We start from the raw sequence: 13,124 nt of genomic DNA on the forward strand, positions 1-13,124 counted from the left end.
CCTCTAGGCCATGCTCTGTGCACCTGGGACCATGGCAGTCCTTTTGCTCCATCTTTATCACTCTACTATTGTCTACAAGACTTTAAGTATAATATTGAGAATAACGTTGACCACTGTTGCCCTAGGCTGTCTTCCACTGCAGAGCCCCTCTCAGCTGCAGCAACTTCTTCAGAAATTTTCGTGTTTAAAAGATGGTGTTGACTCACCTCTTCAGGATGACGAAATAGGAAAATCCACAATTACTGTGTAGGAACCCATGGTGGTTAGTATCTAAGACATGAGGGTAGAAAGGCTGAGCAGTAGACATGCTGCTGAGAAACTCACACTATTGGCAGAACAAGAGTTATCTCCCTGCAGAATAAGCCTCTGGGGAAACTGCTCTGTTTTTCTTAAAGGTGTCGTCAAGCCATGTGGCCATTCCACATGCAGCCCATCCATTTAGTGTTCCACCAACACTGGTGGCTGTAATTGACTGAAAAGGCTGAAAATGAGCTTCATTCACAACATCCATGTGAAGTGACTAAGAAGGTTTGATCAAGAATCCACGTTACCTTTATATGACCACTCCAGAGGAAGAATTATCTTGATTATGGAAGAATTCTTTCCAAGGTGGCTTCAAATGTTTTAGTTTCATCTCTAACTTCTGCTGCCATATGCTAGTTATTTACAGCAAACAGATATCCAGCTGCTACTGTTACGAATATAGACCTGCATCTGAGTTTACATACCTTGTCAATAGGCACTGGAACTAGGCTGCCAGCCCTTAAACCTTGATAAAGATTTCAGGCTGAGTGGATGGTACTGGCAGCTGAGAATGACCTCAAGTGGCCTGAGGGAGAAGACTAACCGTTGCTCCGGAAGCTTTTTTCACGTCCACAGCTGGGGTCAGCTGTGGCTGTTAACATTAATTGAGGCATTATCTCAAGATGAATCTGACTCTACTTAAATTTAAGGTTTTATAAGACCAACTTGTATCTAGAAATACTTATCATTGGTACCATGTACGAGACTCTAAGACTTTATTATTACTATATTTTATTATTACTATATTTTACTATATACTATATTACTATATTTAAATTCTCATAAAAAGTATGTTATAAATAATAACTATGAACACATTAAACCATCACTACATGACAGACCGTATTGACAGCCTTACATACATGTCTCAATTAGGTCTCATTACACCATTTGATGTGGTATATTATTGTTCTTCCCTAACAAAAGAGGAAACTGAGCTATAGTCAGAGTAGGAAACATGAGGCAGTCACATGGTCAATAACTGGGACCTTCCTCCGGGCTTGTGCTTCTAACCATGTCACAGAAATGCCTGGCCATGAGATATCTAGTTGGATTGATCACCATCACTTACCGATCAAGGGAACTGTAAGTCATTTGTTTACGGCCATACTCTTAGGAAATGGTGGAGAGCATGATGGGTGTATCTCTCCCCAAACCCTGGCCTGCTTTGCCGGTTCACCAATTGCCTTCCTGCTCTAGACAGCTCTGTTTATATACGTTCTTCAATAATTTGCACATAAGCCTTAAACTTTTTTAGAAATTATACAGCAGGAAAAAATGAGGATTTCTGCTGCTATAAATGAAGTAATAGAACCTGAAGTAAGCAAGACTGAGCCCTCAGATGGGCCAGCAAGTCGTTCCCACCCAAATCAGTGGTGGGCTTGACCCTGGCAGAGCCAGTAGAACGTCTCTTTTGGATTATATACTTTTCTTTATACTGTTCTGTATTTTCTAAATTTTCTACAATGAGCAAATGTTACCTTTTAAAATGAATGTTCACAGATAATTCTGAATACATTCTCATGTTAAACATTCAACTACACAAAGCCCTGCCCTTAAGCTCCTCCCTTCACTCCTCTATGCCTGTCTCCCTCCCAGAGGTAACCACGGCTTAGGAGTTTGTAGGAATTGCTCTAGCCCCGCAGTGTCCTCAGAGGAAGTCACTACCGACGTGTGCAGCAATCGAACACTTAAAGTGTCCTAGTTCTAATGGAAATATGCTTGGAAGCATAAAATACACGTGAGATTTAAAGACCTAGAAGGAAAAAAGAAAGTAAAATAGCTCATATAATTTTTATATTATTACATGTTGAAATAATATTTTGGAGATATTGGGTTAAATAAAATATAATATTAAATTAACTTCATGTTTCTTTTTACCTTTCTTAATATAGGTATTAGAAAATGTGGCTCATAATACATTTCCATTGGCCAGCACTACTCTGGAGTCTAGATCGTTGTTAATACATTCACAACTTACATGTATGTACAGAAATATATAGTTTTTGGTGTTCTCTAACATACATATGCATTACTTTTGTACTTGGATTAAAACTTTTTTGCTTTGAAAAAAGAAGTATAATCTTTAAATGTATTGCGCATTAAATTAATTCCTTTCTTTCTCTTCCTCTTCCTCCCCCCACCATACTTCTTGAGGACACACAAAGCCTCAGAGTGAAGAAAGCAATAATTATTCTTGGCTACACAAATGCTGAAGGGAGCACACCCAATATCTGGATTAATTCAGCCCATGTACAGATTAACAAAAGGGTACCCCCTTGTTGGATAAAAGACAGTGCTAGCCAATGGAGGAAGGCTTTGGAGTTAATGGGGTCCTAGACAAAAGAGAGAGGAAGTTGCTACATTTGCCAGAAATGGCTGGTAGTTATTTTTAAATAACTACATACAAATTTGCTATTCTTATCATGTCATCTCTTTCAGATTTTTTTTTTTTGTGTTCAGGAAGATTTGCCCTGAACGTTAGTGTGCCAATCTTCTACTTCTTTTTAGTATGTGGGCTGCTAGCACAGCATGGCTGTTAACAGAGTGATTATGTCCACGCCTGGGGACCAAACCTGGGGATGCCAAAGTGGAGCACCCCTAAGTGGAGCCCCCCGAACTTAACCACTAGGCCATGGGGGCTGGCCCCCTCAGATGTTTTTTGCAATAGGCATGGTCCCATTACTTTACATTGGGTGCCCATGTACTACTAAGTGCTTTTCAGTGTGATCAATATTGCCTACAAAGTGTCCCCTCCATTCAGCTGTTGAATCCTGGTACTTGCTGGAAATAAATGCTGGACCATGTGACCGATGTGATCCCTACTTTGCTAAGGTCTGACCAGTTGAAGTAATATCGCAAACATTTTATAATGTACCCAGTGGATTTTATTTTGTCTAAGCAAATACATAATAAATCCAACTCTGTGGATTCTGAAAAAGAAATGACCCCACAAAAGCCCCCCTTTCTCTCCCACTTAAAAAATTCTTGCATAGACATAAATGATTTACACAGACGGTGCTTGTGTAAAGGAATTGGGGCCTGTGCACATGCAGCATTCTTGGGTTGGGCTGGAAGGTTCTAGCAAGGCCTTAGCACATGCAAACCATCGGCAGATCTTACTTGGCCTCCGTGTAGAACCTCCTTGAGGGCAGAGGAGGGGAACAGCACATTGGGCCTGAGCAGAGGGTGCTGTGGTAACTCAGGACTTTCATCCCATGATGCTCCGGGGCATCCTGTCTCATTTGCATTCCCTCTGCTTATCTGCTGCCTTGACACTGCACTGCAGTTGGAGGCCTGTTTATTCTTTCGCCTGCTCCTTGCTGCCCCAAGACCAGCTTCCCAACGAGTAAAATGAGGCACGGGATGAGGAGCTCCAAAATTTTCTTCTAGCTGGTAATTATCCCGGTTTAACAAATCAGATTTTCCTTGAGCAGATTCCATGGGGGCTGTTTTGAGCGCTCCATATCAATAGGACATTTGAAGTGTTTCTTTTCTTTTCTTCCTATTCCTCACCACCTTTTCCCTTCATTCAAAGAAGAATAGAAAGAAAAAACAGAAACAAAGACTACGGTAATACAGGGATTTTCAAGCTTTTCTGAAGTGCTATATATCACAGCAATTAAGATAACCTTTTGAAACCTAAAAAAAGAAACTTCTCCCTTAATTAGGATTGACTTCACCTGAGTAGACACCATCTGCTGTAGCAGCCCAACCTTGCCTCCTCGGTCTTGGCAGGTCTTGGCAGCTCCAGGTGAGTCGGGCCCCCTCTCCTTTCCCACAGTCCGAGTCAAGAAGCTGCCAGGGAGCTCTCAGGCAGTATCAGCGGCAGGAAGTGGGGCGGGAGCCAGGGGGGTCTCCACCCATTAGCAGCTGCTTAAGTAGAAGGCAGGGGAACTCGTCTATGTCTACGGAGAAATCGGTTCAGCAGATACTCCAAACCAATTTATACCACATGCTACCCAGTTGTGGAATTAAATTAAAGTGCTGAGAAAGGACCTGGAATGCCAGTCCCCTTGTTTTTTCCCTACCTTGTGCTTGGAACCCAAAAGAATAAAACAGGGATAGTTGGACTTGGTGGTTTAAAGGAAATTGTTAGGCAACAGGAAGGAAGTGAAGGCAGCACGCACCAAGGGAGGTTGTCTTCAGGGAACGTCATGTACCAGTGATTAAATGTCAAGATCCATCATTGTCCAAGTGGTGATGTCTACACAGCCTTAGTAATTTGCTCATTCAGATTTAACCAAAAGACAAGCTTGACAGATTAGTAGAATCTTTGGGGGAGGGTGGTGGATGAGGTGGGGAAAGGAGTGAGGTAATTTTTAAAAATGACTTCATAATTTTTTTTGAAAGCACAATATTATCACCTCAGTGTTTGTCGTACAGTGTATTTTAGTGTAACGTGAAATAGAAGTTTTGGCAAAAGTAGAGAAAACATTTCCAAATAAATCACTATAGATTACGTTACAACCCTAAAATAAAAATGTGCAAACGTGTGTTTGTCCATCAGACTGTAGTGCATTTTTGTTAACGCTTTCTTTGTGGAAGAAAGTTGACTTTTTCTTATGCTACTTCCTTAATAATTTACTACGGCTTTAACAAGGGGATAAGAGTTGGGCTCCAAATTTTATATATATATTTAAAAATATTTTTTTACATTCCCTCACCAATAGGAAAACATTAAATGATTACCTCTGTGAATTTGTTCCGATTGGCTTGCAAGCCAACTTTTACTACCTCAAAAGGGTTCACCACGATGGCTTCCGTTAGTCCAGATCCCAATCCAGCAATGGCAAATGTCTAGAAAAATTAAATCAATCAATACTTTAAAACAAGTTATCATGTGTACTGGGTTAAGCATCCTACTCATTACACTGTACAGCTGAATGTTATGATGAGAATGGAGAAACTTACATAAATGCACCATATTCCATTACCAAACAGCTTTAGTTCTTGATTAGATGCTGACAATTCATGAAGAAGAAATTACAGAAGCCACAAACCACATCCTAACAATTCAAAATAAGACGTCAAAGCCCCATCAACAACGACTTTTTCCTTTAATGAAAAGAAAGGTTGTTTTACTGATTAAGGTGGCTACCAAAACATGTGCACATGGAACAATTAAAAGAGAGTTTGACTTGTAAAAGGAGAGCTTCATTTTTAAATATCTACTTAAATACATTTATTGAGCATATGAAAAAATTCAAGGAGCAGAACCACAAGTAAAATGTTTATAAAAACCTAAAATTCAGGTAACCAGAGTTAGCTGAAAACATGTAGATGTAGAGCCATGTCCTTAGAGCCACTATTCTAGACAATTAACGAACAAAAAGTGATTTTTTATTCATCCTTTCTCTATTTTTTTTAACTGATAGTTGTCCTATTCTTCCAAACCTAGAAGCTGAGGAATAAAAGCTGAGATCAGAAGTGGTGAGGTTGTTCTGAAGGGCTCAACTAAAATCCAGGACATTTATCAAAGGATGGCTGCATGTCAGGTTCTTATTTGCTATCTGTTAAGAGTTTCTGCAATAGGAAAGAATAACTTTCTAGAATTTTCCTCTGAGTAGAATGCTTAAGGATTTTTCAGAAAATCTTTATCAAAAGTAACCACAACATTTAACACACATGTACACACCAGAAAAACAAAATGAAACAAAGCCTCAAAACTCCAAAACGGATACTGAAAAAAAATAACTCTTTATTGCCAAAGTTCTAATTCCAGGAGAAGAGACAGTACTATATATGACTAAGAGGAGAAAAAAGTCAGTGAAGAGTAAAGAACAAATAACTCTTATTGGGAGTCACTAGTTTCCTCAAAGGAGGAGATTGAAAGAGAACAGAGAGGAATGTTCTATAACCTTAGAAGGGGAGGCAAGAAGGAGGAACAAGAAGGGATCCAGAGCCAGGAGGTCTGGGTTTAGGTCCTGGTTCTGTCACTTATTGGCTGCGTGACCAGAGCTGCCATGCATAGTAGTTCATGCACGGATAAAGGTGTGCGTGTAGGCTGGAATCCCGCTGCAGCCCCGTGCCAAGCTGGAGCCCTGGAGAGGCATCAGTCAGCAGAAAGGGGCGCCTTTCCTAATTCACGCAAAGGCAGCGTCTGTGCTAGCTGCGGCTCCGTGTCTGTCACTGCGCCTTTTATAAGCCATGGTTTTCTCATCGGTAAAATGGAGATGATAATATCTAGTCTCCCTACCTCATAAGGTTATTGTGAGGGTCAAAATAATGTGTGAAAGTGCTGTGTGAAGTGCTACACAAAAACCACTGTTCTAGTTGCACATAAAAATGGAGAGGAAAAATGGGATTGCATACAGATTCAAGGAGAGAGGGAATAAATAATGATGTATTCCTTTCATGCCCCTTCATTACGATTTTAAACATATTTGTGTAGGGTAACAGACCAAACATTTTATTCATTTATCTCAGACTTCCATCATGGAAGCCAAAAGTGGGAAAAAAATACTAGTTGCAAACTCTTCTGAGAAAGCTAAAATCCAGATGTTCAGGTTTTTATTACTTACTATATGCAATCTTCCAAGTAATTTGCTTTTTAATTCTTCTATAAAACTCAGCTACATTTGCTGTCAGAACTAGTGTCCAGCAGTCTCTTGTCAAAAGAATTGATCAGCTATCAGTGGACCGTGTTACCGAGATTATTTCAGAGACCAGCGGTCATTTTCCAGTCCCCAGACTCCCAGGCTTCTCATGTGCGAGCACCAGGGGACATTTAACAGCTGTTTGTTTCTAGCTGTATCAAAAAGAAACTGGAATACATGAGTTCAAGAAAAGAGAAAAACTGTCCACAGTTTGCATGCACTTGGTTGTAGTAGCTGGAGTGCCAAAAACTTTTCGGTTTCAATTCTCAAGAGGTTGAAAGAGCTCTCACGTGGTACCGATGCTCGACACAAAGACAACCCTCAGACGCTCTGGAGACCATATTTTATTGTCTCTTGCTAAGAAGTTTTTAATTCTCTCTTTACCAAGATGTTTTCAAAGTTAAGAGCAACATTAAGGGAAGATACTCAAGAATTAAAAAAAAAATCTTAGCTAATTTTGGACTCATGCTAACACTTCTTCCATACAAAGCTACTTCACAGCCACCTTGTTTAGGCAGGAGGCTGAACCAGAGGTTTCTTAAAGGACCCTTCCTAGAAAAGGAGCATGTGTGGTTTTAAAAATATCAGATACTTCTTCTTGGACAGTCTGTTTGGCGAGTAAATACTCTGAAGTGGACCCTGACAAGGAAAGCAATGAAAGAGCCAAACCTTGGAATGCTGCCTCTCTGGTTGAGTTTGGGGGTACTTTTCAGCAGGTAAACTGGGGTATTTTCCTAGAGCCTGGAAGGTACAGTGCCAACTGGGGGGCCAATGCAGATTTTGTTTCATTTTGCAGATTTGGAGGGAGAAATTAGTGCATTTGCTCTCTCTGGGGCTCTCGTTGCACACATATTTGTAGAACCCAGCTGATCAATATAATTTAACTTGTTTTGTGAAAAGTGGTGGCAAAGTCATCAAGAAGGAGTTGAGTGGAGTCGGGAGATGTTCAAATTGCCTGATGATTTTCCTGTCATAGTTGAGATGTGTCATTGTAAGATCACTATTCTCCCCAACTATAAAAGGCCCTTCAGTCTGCAGCTGACCACAGAGTGACCTCAAGTCCTATATTGACTACAGCCTGAGCAAAAGCTGGAAAAGTGACCTGTTGGGAAATAATTTCAGGCATATTGACTTTCGCATAAACAGATCTGTGCAGTATGTGTGTAAATAGACTCATGTTTGGCTTTAAAAGAGTCTTTGACAAATGTACTCTTTATTTTATATTCTTGACCATATCTCATACAGGCCTTTCCACACATATCATTATTATCATAAATTCATCACTGGGAGCTATAAAATAGCCAAATTGTGAGTTATTAGGAAGATGGCTTTCAACAAGTAGCTGAACATTGAATAACTCGAATTCATATTTTAGTAGCTGGGATTGGGGAATCAAAAGGGGTTTTGTTTCCAGATTTGCTTTATGAAATAACACACACACTTAAGTATAATAAATACTCTCACTTACCAATGCTGGTGACAGTGACACATATCCTAGCAATTTCTTGTACTGCTCAAAGGTGAAAAACTGTGAAACAAAACCAAACCCAGAGATTTATAACAATTTCCTGCAACAAACCCTTTAATTGACTCAAATTTCTTTAGTAAATCATTATATTAACTAGCATTTTAAAAAATGATAAACCATCGACACAGCTTTTAATCCGGTCTCGGGGAGTTGCTATTGGGTCTTACTTTAACATGCACATTTTCAAACGCAGCTATAATAACCGACAGAAGAGCTGATGGAACCCTTTATAGCAGTAAATGAACCATACAGCTTCCATTTACCATGACCATTTTCAGTTTCCCCAGACATCAATAGACTTCTTTTTTATGGCAGTGATTCAAAATTACAGGCACAGAGACCTGAAATCTTCGGTCTCCTATGTTTTCTCTATGAACTGCTTTCCCAGTGAACGCCCAATTTTCTAACCCACTTGTAAGACACCCATTTCTCAGCTTTAACCTGCATTTATATCGCTGTGTATCTTTACTGTTCCACAGAATTTCTAAACGCTCAATGATGATGAAGATGCCATGATAAACTAGCGAAGGACCCAACGAGGTCGTCTAGTCCACCCTCCCTTAAAGCAAGACTGCCCTCAACATGAACGAAGAAGAGCTGCTTATTTCTTCTTTTCAAATTTGATGATGATTGAAGATTTTGTTGGTTCCTTCAGTAGATGATGTTTAATATAATTTTCTCTGCAAGTGAATTTCTATGGAGGCAAATCTAATCAATCATTTCTGCATAATATGCCCCAAATACAGTTTTTCTCCTCTTTTTTTATATATTCTACATTTTGGGCAACGACTCTGCTTAAACATGATGATTTGCTTCTGGGTATCTGTTAGGCAGCTGCCAACATCACTGATGAGGCACACTCTTAGGTCCTGCTAGGGTCTGATTCTCAAGACCCCAGAGATGGCATGGGTATTTTATGGTCTCAAATGTCTTCTACTCTATTACTTTATAAAGTAAAATAGAGCAAGAAATAAATGTAGATTTGGGGGCCAAATAATACTCTGTTGTTTGAAAGAGGTAGTTCCATGTGCACATGGGTCTAATGAGTCTTTGGGCAGCCCAAGAGTCATTACACGACCAGAGAGATTCTGAGTCTTTTAAAGACCTAGGAACTACTTTTGTGCTGTGGTCCTTCAGATCAACTATGGATGTAGACTTTTCTCTTACAGGGATTTATTCACTCACTCATTCAACAAATATTTATCGAATGCCTCCTATGTTCTAGGCACTGGGGATGTCGCAGTAAACAAAGAGAAGCCCCTGCATTCTTGATCTCACGTCCTAGTGGGTGGTGATAACCCTGAAGCTATCCTGGTGTTAAAATAATATCACCCTGGGCCGCCACTGTTTTGAGGAGAGATGCACTAGAAACCATTAACCATGGAGAGAAAAGTGTTATAGTCTTAGGCTTTAAAGCTAAGTTATTTTTTCTTCCTTTTTCTGGTCATCATCACCACTGTTCTTTGACAATTGCCTTGCTGGGTTTTGACGGTGACTCACTCCTGGCTCTCTCCTTAGCTGTGCAAGCATGGGCAAGTGGCTTGACCTTTCTAATCCTCAAGAACGCAAAACTTACCTTCTAGAGTAGTCCTTAAATAAGGGAATTTAGCAAGATTTCTTGACATGCCTACCATGTAGGAGACTTTCAGAAAATCTTAATTCCCATTCCCTTTCTTTGCTTTGGCTACTAAAGGAACCATAGATGCCTTAGTTCTTTGTATCGCTTATGACAGCCTGCTGTGGTCCAGGAAACACGGTGAGGCCTTTGCTGTGCTATTGCGTTTAATCCATACAAAATTGATATTTCCCCGAGTCTAACTCCAAAGCCCGTGTATGCTCTAAACCATGATGCTGTGCTTACTCACTGCTGAGCCGTGATTTGTAGTGGTTTGGGAAGAGACTCTTTGCCCTAGAGCTTTCTTGCCGCTGAGGTCTTCCAGCCTTCCCTGACCCTCGAAGCCCAGAGACCCTCAAGGCAGAAGATTTCAAACATTTTTTACCCTCCACACACATGCGCACGAATGCAGTGTGCACTCATAACTGAAACTAAACATGGCTATAAAACAATATCTACCCCGTTACTATGTGCAATGCAGACTGTTTCTATTCTATTTCACGAAAAAAAATTCTGGTCATGTGGGTAGTGGGTCATTACATCCAGTGACCCACTAAATTGATTTCATGACTCACGGGTCATGACCTCCACTTTGGAAACACTGCTCCACACTGGGTTCCGGGAAGCTCTGGGAGATGAAGGACTTCGAGAAAATTCTCCCTCTCTTGTTCCCTTCCACTGTGAGGATGCCTTGTTTCTTTCTTTCTTTCTGACTTTCTGTCATTACAAGGGATCAAGGACCAAACTGGGATCTCAAGGGAGAGGTCAGGGGAAATCAACTCAGCCTGTCACTCTAGCAATTCTCACAGAGAATTAACTCCAAGTCTATACCTTGGGGCAGTTCTCGGCTCTTCATTTCCCCATCTCCCAAATTGTTAAGAAAACAAACTATTGCTAGCTGACTGGTACTCAGCAGCAGTCTTGCTGGAAGCTTTTGGTGAATGGCTAGGATGAAATGATTCAGGTTCCTGGGAATAAAGAAGCTCTCCAGGTCACGGTGATGATGCTATTGTGCTACCAAATTCAAAAGTACCGAACAATATATCACCACATATTCTAATATGAAAATAGTGCTTCAAACTAAAAAAAAATCTTGTTTTAATTTCTACCTTTGCAACCAAAATCTAATTTATTGAAAATAAAATAAAACAATATCTCAAGAAAGGAAAAGCTAAAATCTTTTAAAATGAATTTTCAACAATAGTAAAATAATGGAAATATCATTATACTTTGAAACCAATATTTACTAACAATATTCATTCATTCATTCAATGTATCTTTATTACACATCTCTCATGTTCTTAGAAGACATTATACCAGAACTACATTCTTAAGAGCTAGTACGTCAGCTGTTATTTCAATTCCCCTCGATACAGCACTGGCCAGCCCTGGTGCTCTAGTGGTTAGGATTCAGTGCTGTCACCTCATCAGCCCATGTTTGTTTCCCAGTCAGAGAACCACACTACCCACCTGTCAGCCATCATACTGTGGCAGCTGCGTGTTGCTGTGATGCTGAAAGCTATGCCACCACTATTTCAAATACCAGCAGGGGCAGTCATGGTGTCCAGGGCTCAGCGGAGCTCCTAGGAGTGACTAGAAAGAAGGACCTGGCCACCCCCTTCCAAAAAATTGGCCAGGAGAACCCTATGAATAGTAGTGGAGCTTTGTCTGATAGAGCGCTGCAAGAGGAGAGGATGGTACAAAATCAAGGTAGGGCTCCACTCTGCTGCCCACAGGGTTGCTAGGAGTCGGAATCGATTCGATGGCACTAACAACAAACACAACACTCCTCCTTTACGGCTTTCATAGTATTTCTCAGAATTTCTCATCCACAACATTAATTAATGCACAGATGTGATAAAAGTACTCTATCATATAAGATATGAGGTGACACTCTAAAGATGAAATTAGGAGGGTCAATATGTAATAAACTTACCTCCACAAAGTCATATAAATGTGTGACTAGAGTTTTGAAAACATTCATATTCATTCAAGATTTTGGGAACTTTCAATATAAAATCTCGAATCCAAATTAATTGTGCAATATAGAACTTCTATACTGGAATTGAGAAATTGTCAGTCTCACCCAGGGAGAGGGGCACCCCTGGAGGACAGGCCATGTGGCCCCTGGAGAAGGGTCATATTGTGGCCGGGCAGGGAGGCAGGGACAGTGGGCCTGGGTGCCCAGCCTCCAGATGGCACTTTTCCTTTGTTTTCATCCATGCTCGCTAAGCAATCTGATGACTAGCCTGACCTCCCAGATGCCCTGCCCTGGGATGCAGTTAAATCACAGGGAAACAGTTTGATCCACTTGGCTCTTGCTTTTAACAAGTGGGAGCAGAGCAGCGCTCAGACCATGGCTGATTATTCCACACTACAGAGGCACACCCTTCTGAGGGCGCCTCTCAACACCCTGTGAATCTTGAGGCCTGCCGGTTTGGTTGGGAGAACAGGCGCTCCTCACGGCCCCGTGTGACTGCCGAGCACTGTTCCTCTGATCCTTTGCACGGCTCTGTCCCAGGCCTTGCTAGTTTCCTCCCACAAGTGGCTGGTTCCTTCTCAGCTGAAGATCCGGGGCGACAATCTGCAGATCTCAGGAGCTGTCTCTGGGCAGCTCTCCCTCTCTGCTACTGTGTCCTGTGAACTCCAGCTGCCTCGCCCTCCCCAAGCTCTCACCTCCTTCTCAGCCCAGGGAGACCACTGGACTCTGCCCTGATTTCCCCTGCCTGCTGCTGGGCCTGGCAAATCTCACCAGGCATTGTGCTGGGGCAATCCATAGGGCCCATCTCCTTTGTTTCCCATCTCTCAGGTAGTGCTCTCCTTCCTTGTCTGATGTCCAGTGTCTTGAAAACTAAGATTTCAGATATTTTGTTCATTTTTTGTTACTGCTGTTTCAGGCAGGAGAGTAAATCTGGTCCCTGTTACTCCTGCTTGGCTGGAAATGGAAGTCTTGGCCTTCCCAAAACTCTGAATAGTAGATGTGGGAATTTGGGGGAACAGCACAGGAATGTCTCCTGTTATAAATTAATAAACTTTCTGTTTTTCTCTACATATGTTTCACTTATTCATCGAATCTCGA

The 13,124-nt window shown here is 41.2% G+C and overlaps 1 protein-coding gene across 1 annotated transcript in view; it reads right to left on the reverse strand.

Moving 5' to 3' along the window:
- SLC25A21 (solute carrier family 25 member 21) overlaps positions 1 to 13,124 on the reverse strand; it is a 438,774-nt gene that overhangs the window by 33,961 nt on the left and 391,689 nt on the right. Inside the window, exons 7-8 of the mRNA XM_014734192.3 lie at positions 8,371 to 8,430; positions 4,996 to 5,103 (exon numbers count right to left, since the gene is read on the reverse strand). Coding sequence (XP_014589678.1) covers positions 4,996 to 5,103; positions 8,371 to 8,430 — 168 coding nt within the window. The remainder of the gene's footprint in view (positions 1 to 4,995; positions 5,104 to 8,370; positions 8,431 to 13,124) is intronic.

Source organism: Equus caballus, chromosome 1 (genome assembly GCF_041296265.1).
Source record: "Equus caballus isolate H_3958 breed thoroughbred chromosome 1, TB-T2T, whole genome shotgun sequence".
NCBI lineage: Eukaryota > Metazoa > Chordata > Mammalia > Perissodactyla > Equidae > Equus > Equus caballus.